Consider the following 13959-nt stretch of genomic DNA (forward strand, 5'->3'; position numbering starts at 1 on the left):
GCGAAAATATTTAAAGTTAAAGTTGCTTTCTTTCCACCTCTCTCTCTCTCTCTCTCTCTCTCTCTCTCTCTCTCTCTCTTCTGCTTCTTTCCTCCCTCTCCCATCTATTTGCTTTCTTTCCACCCCTTTCTTTCTTTCTTCCTTCCTTCCTCCCACTCCCTCCCCCATCTATTTGCTTTCTTTGTTTTTTCTCTCTCTTTCCCCCTTCCTCCCTCCCTTCCCCATCTATTTGCTTTCTTTCCATCTTCCTTCCTTTCTTCCCCCTCCCTCCCCGTCTATTTGCTTTCCTTGTTTCCCTCTCTCTCTTTCCAACTCTTTCATTCTTTCTTTCCCCCCCCCCCTCTCTCTCTCTCTCTCTCTCTCTCTCTCTCTCTCTCTCTCTCTCTCTCTCTCTCTCTCTCTCTTTTAATTGCTTTTCTAAACTACAAATCTACAGGATCAGGGGATGGGAACAACCTAAAATTAAGAGTAACAAGGATCCTTAATACAGTGATTTAAAATTGTTGATACATCCCTATTATCAAAATAGTAAAGCATGAGAGTTAATAATATAAAAGTATCAAATTAAAAAGCAGGCAATCACAAACATATTTGACTGTAGTGTATCTTAGCTTTAAATTTATGCATTAACAATGAACATCAGACTATCAAAGGCCCCAATCATACGTTCAACAAGAAGTGGCATACATGCGTTTCCCATGCGGATCAAAGGGGCGCGATCAGATGGAAACATCTGCCCAGCATCCTGGAGTCGTTGGTGGGGCGTCTCATTGTGCAGCAGGAGTGTGGAGAAAAGCCACCGGGAAAAGGCTACTAGTATCCAGAACTGTGGGGCGCGTGGGCCGAAGTCTGATCACACAAACGCGCGTCATTTCAGCCCAGGGCAAACAGCCTTGCTTCCTGCCCACATTTTCTCACATGTGTGACCACAGCCAATGTTAGTCTATTTTGCTTTTTTTCTTTCCTCTATGCTTCTTAGTAAAGGTAAAGGTTCCCTTGCTCAAAAGCCAGTCGAGTCCGACTCTAGGGTTGCGGTGTTCATCTCCGTTTCAAAGCTGAAGAGCCAGCGCTGTCCGAAGACGTTTCCGTGGTCATGTGGCTGGCATGACTAAACACCAAGGCGCATGGAACGCTGTTACCTTCCCACCGAAGTGGTACCTATCTATCTACCTGCAATTTCTTGCTTTCGAACTGCTAGGTTGGCAGGAGATGCTTCTTATCAAGGTCCAATTTAATTTTTAGCTGCTTAGGGGCAGCAGCCCCTAATTCTGCTTCAGTATCCGAAGTTTCTGCCGAGCTACTCGAGGAGGTATCAGAACTTCCTCCAACTTTATCTTCTTCATCATCTGCATCTTTTTTGTCCTCCACTTTCTCAGGTCCATCTGTTGCTTTCTGTTGTTGCTTCAGAAACATTTTTGCTTTATGAACAGAGTCAATCTTTTCTCTTTTTTTGCCATGGAAGTTGAAGATAAGGCTTTCAGGTATTGTGGAGCCGATTGAAATGGGATCCAACAAAAATGGAAGTCCTGTGCCTGAGTTGGAGCGGCTCAGGAGTAGGTATCCCACTACCAACCTTTGATGGGGTGCCTTTGGTTCCAGTGCCGAAGGTCAGGAGTTTGGGTGTGCTCCTGGACACCTCTTTAACAATGGAGGCCCAGGTAGCAGCCACTGCCAGGTCAGCCTTTTACCATCTGCGGCTGATTAGGCAGTTGGTTCCCTTTCTTGAACACAATGACCTGGCAATGGTGATCCATGCTATGGTCACCTTGAGATTAGACTACTGCAACACTCTCTACATGGGGCTGCCCTTGTCTCAAATCCGGAAGCTGCAGCTGGTGCAAAATGCAGCAGCCAGGCTGCTGATATGGCTCTCTATACAAGATCACATCCAGCCTGTGCTGAAGGCATTGCACTGGCTGCCAATAGCATACCGGATTCATTTCAAGGTGCTGGTTTTGACCTTTAAAGCCCTATGTGGTTGGGGACCTGCCTACCTGAGGGACCGCCTTTCCCCATATGTGCCCCAGAGAGCACTGAGGTCAGGGTCACAAAATTGCCTGACTCTCCCTGGCCCAAAAGACCCCAGATTGGCCATTACGAGGGCAAGGGCTTTTTTAGTGGTGGCTCCACACTGGTGGAATGAGCTCCTGGAGGACATCAGGGCCCTGCGGGACCTCTTACAGTTACGCAGGGCCTGTAAAACGGAGCTCTTCCACCAGGCCTTTGATTAGGAGCTGCCACTGATTAATGTACCATCGTAAATTGAATATGCCACGGACCTGTTACATCGTCGGGTTGTCTTTTCTAACTGGATCATGCACAGGAAACTGCCACCATCAGTTTGCACTGTTTGTACTAGCACTTTATGTAATTGTTTTGTTATGGATTTTATAGTATTTATTGATCTTATATTGTATTTTGACGTCTGTAAGCCGCCTTGAGCCACTTTGTACCAGCAAGGCGGGGTATAAATTGGAAGTAAATAAATAAACAAATAAATAAATTATCCATCTGTAAGGAGTGGATTTTTTTTTTGCAAAAACAATGCTAAGTCTCTGTATTGTTTGTCTTCTTTTCCTAATTTCAAATGGAACATCTTTTAAAACTTTAATTTGTTCTCCTTTGATTTTCAGGACATTTCGGTTAGTCAGAATCATTCAGTTCAAGGTACGCCCTACACACCCTTGGCTGCTGCTCCTTTTGACACGCTGGACAATAACCCACAATGATCAGCTTCACAACAAGGGGGGGACTTGTTTGTGGCTGGTTAGTAGTTCAGAGACATAGACCAGACCTAGCAGTGATCTTGACAAGCCTTGAGATTGTCCACCTCAGTGTCCCAGAAAGCTTTAATTTGGGCCTGTGAAAGATTTACCCGAGAGAAAGAAAACACATGAATTTTCCCCTTTGATTTCTCTGTGAGACCACTTGGCAAAAAGAACAGCCAGGTTTGCACTGGAGATAAAGCCATGAACAAGATATTGGACAGGAAATCAAAGTATAATGTGTGTGCAAGGAATAAGCGGTCTGGGTGTGTTATTAGTATAACTTACTTGCTTGCTGTGTTTTTTTTTACAAGAAGACCACGAACCATCTGGTACGTGAACCTTTCAGGAAAAAGAGTAAGTGTACAGTTGAAGACACACTTTCTTGGGAGGAAGCTCTTCTGAACTCGGTGAGCACTTGAGTGTGAGCAAACGCACAGAGTTGAAGCAAGAAAGAGTGCCACCCTGCTCCTCCAGCATGCGTAGAATTTGCCAGAAGATACCAAATGTAACCCTCTATTCTACTTAGAAGTTAAGATGTTGAGCTTTGAGTTTGAGGCCCGAGTGCTGCATGACGGAGTGAGCTCCCGTCTCTGGCCCCAGCTCCTGCCCACCTAGCAGTTCGAAAGCAAGAAATTGCAAGTAGATAAATAGGGACACCTTCGGAGGGAAGGTAACAGCATTCTGTGCACCTCGGCACTTAGTCATGCTGGCCACATGACCATGGAAATGTCTTCGGACAGCACTGACTCTTTGGCTTGGAAATAGAGATGAGCACCACCCCCTAGAGTCAGATTCGACTAGCTTTCAAGCAAGGGAAACCTTTACTTTTACTCTTCTTCTGGTCTACAAATGGCATGGTTGTATACTAGGCTTGCCAAGTCCCCCCGGGGGGCGGGGAAAACCCCACCCCAGAGGCCCGTTACCCGCTGCCGGCAGATCGGGCCCTGGGGGAAATCCCAGCCCCAAAGCAAACCGCGTCGCTTCCGGGCAATGTGGTTGCGGCGTGTGCATGCTTTGCACTCACGCTCCTGGAACAGGGATGGAGTCCCCCGCTGAGCATACAGCGGGAACTTGGCAACCCTATTGTATACTCAGCAAACTATCCTACCCAGGGGCCCTAAATGGAAGGTACCCCAAGGAAAGAATGTGTCATATTTCGGAAAGATGAAGCTGATCAGTGTTTGTATGGTAGATGAGGAATGAATTCACCAAGGATTATGAATTGGCAGTGATTTTGCAGCCCTGGTGGTACAGTATAGAACTGCAGATAAAAGGAATTCTTTTCATCAATGGGATTGAGACCTTCCAGAAATGGAAGGTGATCATCTTCAGTCGCGGTGCTCAAGTCTGAGATCTTGTCATCTTTTAAAAAAAGAATTTCATCTCACAAAACACCTTATGGAACAGGCCACTTCTACAGGAGGACTGTGTGCTTCAACAGGGAGCGGAATAAGTCTGGGTTACAGGTGTTTATGGTATGGAAAAAGGATTACGAAAGAGACTTGCTGTAATTCTACCCCCTTTCTTCCCAGTTGCAGTGGTGTGATTCCTCTTCAAAGGATGCCAGGGACTGTCCAGAGAAGGAGATTTTATTTTATTTTATTTTTTTTAAAAAAATACTTTGCAACAGAATGGTAAAGGTTCCTGGCCTCACATGTTGCTGTAGCCACAAAGGACAAGTAAGGTTTTGCCCAATTATTATTTTTTATCCTGTATCCCGAAAGGAGAATCAATTTAGGGTCACTTCTTTTCATCAATGGGATTGAGATCTCCAGTCGCGAGACTCAATTCTGATATCTTGTCTTATCTTTTTTAAAAATAATTTCTTCTCACGAAACACTTTATGGAACAAGCCACTTCTAAAGGAGGACTGTGTGCTTCAACTTAGGGAGCGGAATAAGTCTGGGTTTCAGGTGTTTATGGTATGGAAAAAGGATTACAAAAGAGCCCCACTGTACTTCTAGCCCCTTTCTTCCCAGTTGCAGTGGTGTGATTCCTCTTCAAAGGATGCCAGGGACTGTCCAGAGATGGAGATTTTTTTAAAAAATACTTTGCAACAGAACGTGTCCTAACCCTACAGGTTTTTGATGGGATATGAGCAAGTGCCTTTCCTGATGTCATGAAAGAATTAACATGTTGTTGTGTATGCTAATTCCTAGCTATTTAGTTTGTTTAGTGCCAATAGAAAGGTCTGCACAGATCACATGCCAGAATGTAGGTGAAAATATGCATAATGAATCGGTATTGGGATTGTCTATTGGCTAATCAATAGATCTGAGGAGGTCACAGGGGTGGAGGCTTAGAAAATGTTTACTGCCAGGGCTATTTTGGGGCAGGAACGCACAGGAACGGAGTTCCGGCTGGCTCCGGAGTTTTCCACGCCCAGCAGGAACTCATTAGCATAATAGGTCACACCCAACAGCAGAAACTGGCTACGTTAGGGGTGTGTGGCCTAACATGCAAAGGAGTTCCTGCTAGAAAAAAAGCCCTGGGTTTTGACAACAAACAAAGTAAACAGAATAAGAAGCAAAAGGTGGGTGTGGCTGGATGACCACAATTCTGGTAAAATGGGGGTGTGGCCTAATATGCTAATGAGATGTGGTATCAGGGGTGTGGCCTAATATGCTAATGAGTTCCTGCTGTTGGGTGTGGTCTATTATGCTAATGAGTTCCTGCTGTGCTTTTTCTACAAAAAAAGCCCTGTTTACTGCCTGTGTTCTAACTCTCGCCTGGGGTTCAGACGTGAGGTAAAAGTAAGAGACACGATGTAGATTAGAAAAGCTAGACAGGATGTTTATTGTTTTGAACTCCCAGCTCCCTTTCCCATAAGTAATTTAGTAAACTTTATTTTTAAAGCGAATACACACGTGTGCCGGGCTCTTCTCTAGGTCTGCTGCCTTAAATAACCCAACAGATTTCTTTGTGCGTTTCACAACTGAAAACCACAGTGGAAACTGCCTGTGATAAATGAAGAAGCTTTTGGCTCTTGGAATTGAATCGTACCGGATTTAAACTGGGGTTTCATCAGTATAGCCTTTTTCCTCCTTGAAAACCTTTTGGAGGATCATCTTCACACTCTCCCTCCGTCTGGACTTCCATCGTCTCCCAACCAGGAAATAAATGACTGGGTTTACGCTGCTATTCAGACAGGCTAATACACCTGTAACAAATGTCGTGTATTCTGGGACATAATTGTGATCAGAGAGGACCTTCATGACATTATATGGAAAAGCAAAGAGGAGGAAGAAGAGAAGAGTGAGCAAGACGATGGTCAAAAGCCTCCCCCTCCGATGCTGTCCTGCTTTCAAAAAGACTCTGATGAACAGGGACACGGTGGCAATCGTCATGACCGGGAGGCAGAGCACGGCGTTCGCAATCAACTGGTAAGAGTCGCCGATCGTCGTCGTCTCATTTAAATTAAGAAATATGAGAACGTAGGAAATCGAAGTGAGCAGGAAGGAGAGGACCCAAATCAGTGCACACACAACGGTGGATAAATGCGGTGGCCGCTTGCATCGGTGCCAAAGTGGGAAGAAGACGGCCACACACCTGTCAATGCTGATAGCCGTCAGGAGAAATTGACTAGCGCTGTACATTAATAGGGCCAGGTATTGGGACACAAGTGAAATTTCATCAGAGCTAGGAATAGATGTAAACCAGAGGGAAAAAGTATTAACTGGAACTGATAGGAGGACCCCCAAATCAGCAATGGCCAAGTTCAGGATGTAGGTGCTGAAAGGATTCCTCTCAATGCAGAAGCCCAGGAACCAGATGACAACCCCGTTTCCCAAGGTGCCGAAAACGGAGATGACCACTTCAGTGAAAAAAGTGACTGTTATAAAATTAGTTCTGAAACTCACATCTCTTTCATCATCAGAGGGGTCATGTGATGACATATCTTCTGAAACATTATCATAATGTTTACTGACATTTGGGAAAGAAGGGTAGGTATAATTAGGGTCATTAACATTTCCCAGGGCATCGTCCATCATGGGAAGAGTTGTCAAGGTGTTGGTTGAGATGCGCGCTTTCTGCTTTGTGGACTCTTGTCTTCACGTCTTGCCTTTACACATCTGCTAGGAGAAAGGAAACAATGGGTGAGTCAAACCTTCTTTTGAAAATAAACGGCTCAAGTTTTCAGCCTGGCTTCTTTGCAAATGGGTTACTGGTGAGGGTAATTACATAGCATCAGAGAGCCAGTTTGGTGCAGTGGTTAACTGTATTTGCAAATGGGTTACTGGTGAGGGAAATTACATAGCATCACTGTCGAGACAGTGTGTGACTGCAATAAAGAAGGCCAATGCTATGCTGGGGATTATTAGGAAGGGTATTGAAAACAGATCAGCCAATATCATAATGCCCCTATATAAATCAATGGTGCGACCTCATTTGGAATACTGTGCGCAGTTCTGGTCACCACATCTTAAAAAGGATATTATAGCTTTGGAAAAAGTGCAGAAAAGGGCAACTCGAATGATAAAAGGGTTGTGAAGGGCGGAGTATCAATCCAATCTCCTCCTCCTCCTCCTCCTCCTTCTCCTCCTCTTCTTCTTCTACTTACAACTGGAGGGGGGCATACAGGCCATGTCATCCAACCCCCTGATCAATGCAGAATCTGCCTCTAAAGCATCCCTGATAAGGGTTCTTTCAGCTGCTGCTTGAAGACTGCCCATGAGGGGGAGCTCACCACCTCGCTAGGCAGCTGACCCCACTGCTGAACTACTCTTAATGTATATCCCCCCCTAATATCCATCCGTGGAGCTGCGGTGGCTCAAGTGGTTAAGACGCTGAACTGCAGGCTGTGGAAGGTCAGTAGTTCAGCAGTTCGAGACCCAGGTGCCGCATGACGGAGTGAGCTCCCATCTCTAGTTCCAGCTCCTGCAGAACCTAGCAGTTCGAAAGCAAGAAATTGCAAGTAGATAAATAGGTACCGCTTCGGTGGGAAGGTAACAGCATTCCGTGCGCCTTGGTGTTTAGTCATGCCAGCCACATGACCACGGAAACGTCTTCGGACAGCGCTGGCTCTTCAGCTTTGGAACGGAGATGAGCACCGCAACCCTAGAGTCGGATTCGACTGGCTTTCGAGCAAGGGAACCTTTACCTTTAATATCCATCCAGCACCTTTCCGCCCATAATTTACACCCGTGATTGTGAGTCCCATCCTCTGCTGCCAACAGGATCAGCTCCCTGCCCTCCTCTAAATGATAGCCCTTCATATACTTAAAGAAATAAATCATGTCCCCCTTCAACCTCTTCTTCCCTAGACTGAGCATTCCCAAGTCTTTCAGCCTTTCCTTGTAGGGCTCGATCTCCAGGACCCCCGATCACCCTCGTCACACTCTTCTGCACCCACTACATTCAGTCCACATCCTTTTGAAGTGAGGCCTCCAGAACTGCATACAAAACTCTAGGCAGTTTGAATTTCATTTGAATTCAAGGCCATTGCTCTTCACCTTGAATACACATGAGCAATGTTCCCTCTAAGCTGTGGAGTCTTGTGAGCAAAAATTCTACTTTGTGAGCCACTGGCATCAAAGTTGTGAGCGAGCGATTTGGCTACTGCATAAATTAGTTTGCTCTGGACCATCCTTCCTGAGTGATCCTTCCTGAGCTAAGACAAAAATGTGTGAACCGGAGGCTAAAAACCTGTGAGCTAGCTCACACTAACTCAGCTTAGAGGGAGCACTGCACATGAGCCATGATGGGCTAAGCTCTAAACTAACAGGGAGGGCCAGCTTGCCATCAGTAGAGTGTGATGGCTTGAAAGTGTAGGGTTAGGGTCATTCTCTCCCTTACCTAGCTAATGGAGTGAATCAGCAAGCTTCAGTAAGCAGGCAGACCCTTGAAATAGCAAGGCAGGTCTTTAGTAGGCAATATCCTCTGAGTCGCTGGTGGCAGCAGAATTTATCAAGATTGTTGAGGGGTCCCCCAGGAAGGAGGAGGAGGAGATTGCATTTATACCCCAGTTTGGTGTAGTGGTTAAGTGCGCGGACTCTAATCTGGGAGAACCGGGTTTGATTCCCCACTCCTCCACTTGCAGCTGCTGGATCACCTTGGGCAAGCCGTAGTTCTGATAAGAGCTGTCCTTGAAAAAGAGCAGTTTCTGTCAGAGCTCTATCAGCCCCACCTACCTCACAGGATGTCTGTTGTGGGGAGGAGAAGGAAAAGGAGTTTGTAAGCCACTCTGAGACTCCTTTGGGTAGTGAAGGGTGGGGTATAAATCCAATCTCCTCCTCCTCCACTCTTCCCTACCTGAAGGAGTCTCAGAGCGGCTTAAAGTCTCCTTTCCCTTCTCCCCACAACAGACACTCTGTGAGGTAGGTGGGGCTGAGAGAGCTCTTTCGAGAACTGCTCGTGAGAGAACAGCTCTGAGAGAACCGTGACTGGCCCAAGGTCACCCAGCTGGATGCATGCGGGGAGTGGGGAATCCAACCCCGATTCTCCTAGGTTAGAGTCCACACTCCTAACCACTGCACCAAACTGGTGGTGTTCACCAGCCAGGGATTGTGAGGACTGAAAGCCCCCCCCCCCAGAGGTAGTCAAAGAAACTTGAAGGGGCTTGCAATCACCTTTCTTCCATGGTGGTGTAGAATTTAATTGATATGTTTTGTTCTATATGTTCTTGATTTTGGATTGAAAACTATCTCTGAAGAGAAAGCCGAATGGCCGAGACCAATCCAGAGCAACAATAAGTCAAAGCTGATCAACTATCTGAAAATACAGAATGGGAGAAAATACTCGTTTTTCTCACATGTGAAGCTGAACACACAGGAAGCTGCCTTTCACTGAATCCAACCATTGGCCCATCAAGGTTGGTATTCTCCACGCAGACTGGCTGTGGCTCTCCAGTGTCTCAAGCTGAGGGCTTTCACCTCACCCACTCTCTGTTCTTTTTAACTGGAGAGGCCGGGGAGACTTCCTGTTGCTGTGCGCCCTGCTTGATACTATTATACAGATCGGCCTGAAAAAGCTTAAGCCGTAGAGAGGAATAAAATTATTATTTTCCCCATTGCACTGATTTTTGTGTTTGCTTGCTCTTTCACTCGAGCAGCCTACAAGCTGCACACAGAGAGCATTCGTGCCAGGCCTTGGTTAGGCTCACGAGTCTGGCAGGAGGGGTGACATGATTGAGGTTTTTCTCCCTTTCTCACAATACAAGAACTCGTGGGCACTCCATGAAATTGCTGGGTTAAAACAGATAAGAGGAAATACTTCTTCACCCAAAGAGTGATTAGCACTTGGAATTCACTGCCACAGGAAGTGGTGGCAGCTACAAGCATGGACGGCTTCAAAAGGGAATTAGATAAAGACGATGCTAAATTTAAAGAAAGATGGTACAGATTGTATAAGTGGTTAGAAAACAAGTAATGTAATAGACTCACAATAATGTAAAAAACTTGATTGTAACTGTTACATCTGCTAAGAATGATGTAAAATTAAAAAAAGAAGCAGCAAGCAATGGCTACCTCTGAACACCTCTTGCCTTGAAAACACTGAGGAAAGGTTAAGGTGCTTAGGGCTCTTTAGCTTGGAGAAACGACGGCTGAGGGGTGACATGATTGAGGTTTATAAGATTATGCATGGGAAAGAGCCACATCCACAAGGGACAGAGTCTGCTAGGACAGGACGGGTTCCTGCTCTGCATCTCTCTCTGCCTCTTTCAGATTCTCCAGGTAAGGAACCTTCGCTCTGCCAGAAGGGGCTCCTTCCTAGTGAGTTCACAACAAGCTCGTTGCACGGAGCTCACGGCCACAGCATCTGCCCAGAAGACAAAAAAATCTTCATACATGTGAACCTCTGTGTAATATATTGGATAGCACCTATCCCAATGGTGGCTTTCTAACTTAATGAATACTTCTTAATTTTCAAAGCCGTTATAAGTTAAAGCTATCTGCACCTGGATAGCCCAGGCTAGCCCCACTGGTGGACCTCCTGATGGCACCTGGTATTTTTGGCCACTGTGTGATACAGAGTGTTGGACTGGATGGGCCTTTGGCCTGATCCAACATTGGCATCTCTTATGTTCTTATGTTCTTAACACTCTGGGGTCACCATAAGGCAGCTGCAGTTTCCCACCGCCATAAATTAAAGTGAATATCTGTCCATGTCGATATCCAGTACGGAAACAGACTCTGCCTCCCTGGTTTCCTTACCCTGTGGCTGAATTCTCATCACTGCTTAAGTCACTTAGCTCGTCCTGTTTTCGGATGCTCTGTTGCTGAGCTTCGATCCTTTCCTCTCGCTTGCAGTTCCCACAATCTGGGTTTCAGGACCTGCTTGAAGAGTCCAGAAACCGCGGTAAATACGAAGACTGGCCTCCGACTATGGAATTCGAAATGCACTTTCGACACAGAAATGTTTCAAGTGGCGGCAGATGACAAAAGATATGAACGTTTTCTTTTTTTTCCTGCCTGCTAAACATGAAATTTAGGAAGTAGACAGCCACACATTTTAGACAGCTATTTATTTGCACTGGAGATAAGGCCAGAAATGAGATATTAGAGAGGACATCCAAGAAATACAGTGTTCATGTATGGAATATGCAGTCCTGCACTTTTATTAGTATTACTTAATTATCTGCTGTATATCTTACAAGAAGACCAAGAACCACCCGATACATGAACCTTTCAAGGAAAAAAAGAGAGTAAATATACAACTCTAGACATGTTTTCTTGGGCCAGTTTGGTGTAGTGGTTAAGGGCGCGGACTCTAATCTGGGAGAACCGGGTTTGATTTCCCACTCCTCCACTTGCACCTGGCTGGATGGCCTTGGGCCAGGCGTAGTTCTGATAAGAGCTGTCCTTGAAAAAGAGCACTTTCTGTCAAGAGCTCTCTCAGCCCCACCTACCTCACAGGGTGTCTGTTGTGGGGAGGGGAAGGGAAAAGAGTTTGTAAGCCGCTCTGAGACTCCTTTGGGTAGTGAAGGGTGGGGTATAAATCCAATCTCTTCTCCTTCTCTTCTTCTTCTTCTTGGGAGGAACCTCCTCTGAACTCAATGGCTGATTCAGCATTGGCTTTTCCTTCCATTCTTTTATGAAACCAGTGTTGGAACAGAAATTCCCCTCTGCATTGCATGCTGCTTTCACTTTCTTTGATCTTTCGATTTTATGGTACTCTCCACACTCCATGCTGCTTTCGCTTTCTTGCTTTCTTTGACCATTGGATTTTATTGTACCTCCTGCATAGATTTTTGTCCATTTCACGGCCGTTCAGGGGTGCCTTTGCAGTCAGTGTGGAGTTTCCCCGAGGTATTTGGATGTGGTTTTGAGCCGCACTTTTTCCTCCCAGTTGAGAAAATGTGGAGCGAATGCTAGATGCAGAATCACCCAATGAGCACTTATGTGGGAGCAAGCACACATTGGACTTTAGAGCTTAATCAAGAGAGGGTGCAACCCTGCTCAACTAGCATCAAATCTGCCCAGTAGATCCTGAAAGTCACCCTCCAGTCTTCCACAGGCCTGCAGCTGCACAGCTGTATACTCAGCAAACTGTCCTACCCAGGGTCCCGACTTGAAAGGTATTCCAAGAAGAAGAAGGAAAAAAAAGAGGAATGAACACTGGCAAGGATCAAGCTGATGTTTCTAGGGTTGATGGGGAATGACTTCACCTAGGAGTTGCATGACTTGGTTGTGATGTTGCATCCTTGGTGGTGCAGAGTAGAGTCAAAGAAGGTCCCGGTCACACGAGCGGGATGATCCGGTGCCGAAGGGAGGCAAATTAGAGCCGGAGCAAAAAGAATCACGGGAGCGCAATCCGACATGCCCCCGCGGCTCCGGGCTCTGGCAGCCGATCACAGGTGGTGCAGTAAACCGGCAGTAGTACGGTTGTGCACATACGTGGGACGGGGAACGGCATTGGCTGCGACAGGCTACCAGCGCTTCCCTGACCAGACGCCTGGAGTTACCACACATCATCCGGAAGGTAGTGCTCAAAAGGTAGTACCTTTTAAATGTACGTTTTCTGGCTGAAGGGCTGGATCGGTGACGGGTGTGTGATGCTTCCCCGATGTTGCAGTGTGATCGTGCCCACTTGATGTGCCCCCGATCCATCCCTCTTGCGGGGCAAATCCTCCTGTGTGGCCAGGGGCAAAGAATGCTATGATGATTTCATTAGGGCTGACCCTACTTTTTACCCTCGCCATAAAGGACAAGGACATGTGTGCCCCCCTTCTTGTAGCACCTTAGATAAAAAGCAAGTGATGTTCACCTCTTTTCATCAATGGGGTTTGTTGGCTTCTAGAAATGGAAGGTCGTTGACTGCAGTAGCGGGGCTCATATCGGACATCTCGCTTTTTCTCTGTTTTTAAAATAAGTTTGTCTCCAAAACGTCTTACGGAACATGAGATTTCTAAAGGACAACAGGATGCTTTCCTGTTTCAACTTAGTGAGAGAAACAAATCTGGGTTCCAGCTGTTTATGGTATTGAGAAGGATTCTACAAGAGCCCTGCCGTAGCTCTAACCAGTGTTCCCTCTAAGCTGAGTTAATGTGAGCTGGCTCATCGTTTTTTAGCCTCCGGCTCACACATTTTTGTCTTAACTCAGGAAGGATGGCTCCAGAGCAAACTGATTTATGCAGTCGCCAAATCGCTCGCTCACACCTTTAATTCACTTCAAGGTGTTGGTAATAACTTTTAAAGCCTTATACCGCCTGGGACCAAAATATCTAAGAGACCGCCTCTTCCCGTATGCACCCCAAAGAGCTTTACGCTCTAACTATCAACATATCCTGGTGGTCCCTGCCCAAATGACATCTGTCTTTCCTTGACCGGGACCAGGGCTTTTTCTGCATTGGCCCCTGCCTGGTGGAACACGCTCCCTATCGAGTTCAGGGCCCTGAGGGAGCTTCTTCAATTCCACAAGGCCTGCATTGCAGAGCTGTTCCACCAGGCCTTTGGCTGAGTCAGCGGGGGTCTACACATGGCCTCCCTGAGGCTGCTGTCACCCACCCACTGATGACCAGCCATATCCATCTGCATCAATGGGCTGGAATCGCTCAACTGTAAGCTGTAACTGCTGTTCTTAAATGTTAATATTGCGTTTTTAAATTTTTCCTGTATTTATTGGAAATGAAGCAACCCGCCCTGAGCCCGCTTGCGGGATGGGTGAGATAGAAACATTATTATTAATAATAATAATAATAATAATAATAATAATAATAATAATAATAATAATATAATCACAGTAGCTCACA

At 46.1% G+C, this 13959-nt stretch overlaps 1 protein-coding gene and 1 pseudogene across 1 annotated transcript; both read right to left on the minus strand.

The window, feature by feature from the left end:
* Positions 1-3624, minus strand: part of LOC107115766 — a 4577-nt pseudogene extending 953 nt beyond the window's left edge.
* Positions 3625-5776: 2152 nt separating this feature from the next.
* LOC107115767 (mas-related G-protein coupled receptor member A1-like) lies at positions 5777-6757 on the minus strand. The gene has a single exon (XM_015417532.1). It carries the CDS (start codon positions 6755-6757, stop codon positions 5777-5779), a length of 981 nt encoding a protein of 326 aa, XP_015273018.1.
* Between the last annotated feature and the right edge of the window lie 7202 nt (positions 6758-13959).

This window comes from Gekko japonicus, unplaced genomic scaffold, assembly GCF_001447785.1.
Source record: "Gekko japonicus isolate JY-2015 unplaced genomic scaffold, Gekko_japonicus_V1.1 scaffold4547, whole genome shotgun sequence".
Lineage (NCBI taxonomy): Eukaryota > Metazoa > Chordata > Lepidosauria > Squamata > Gekkonidae > Gekko > Gekko japonicus.

Coding starts and splice junctions, on each gene's coding strand:
- LOC107115767 (XM_015417532.1), bottom strand. CDS start 6,757: ATGGACGATGCCCTGGGAAATGTTAATGACCCTAATTATACCTACCCT.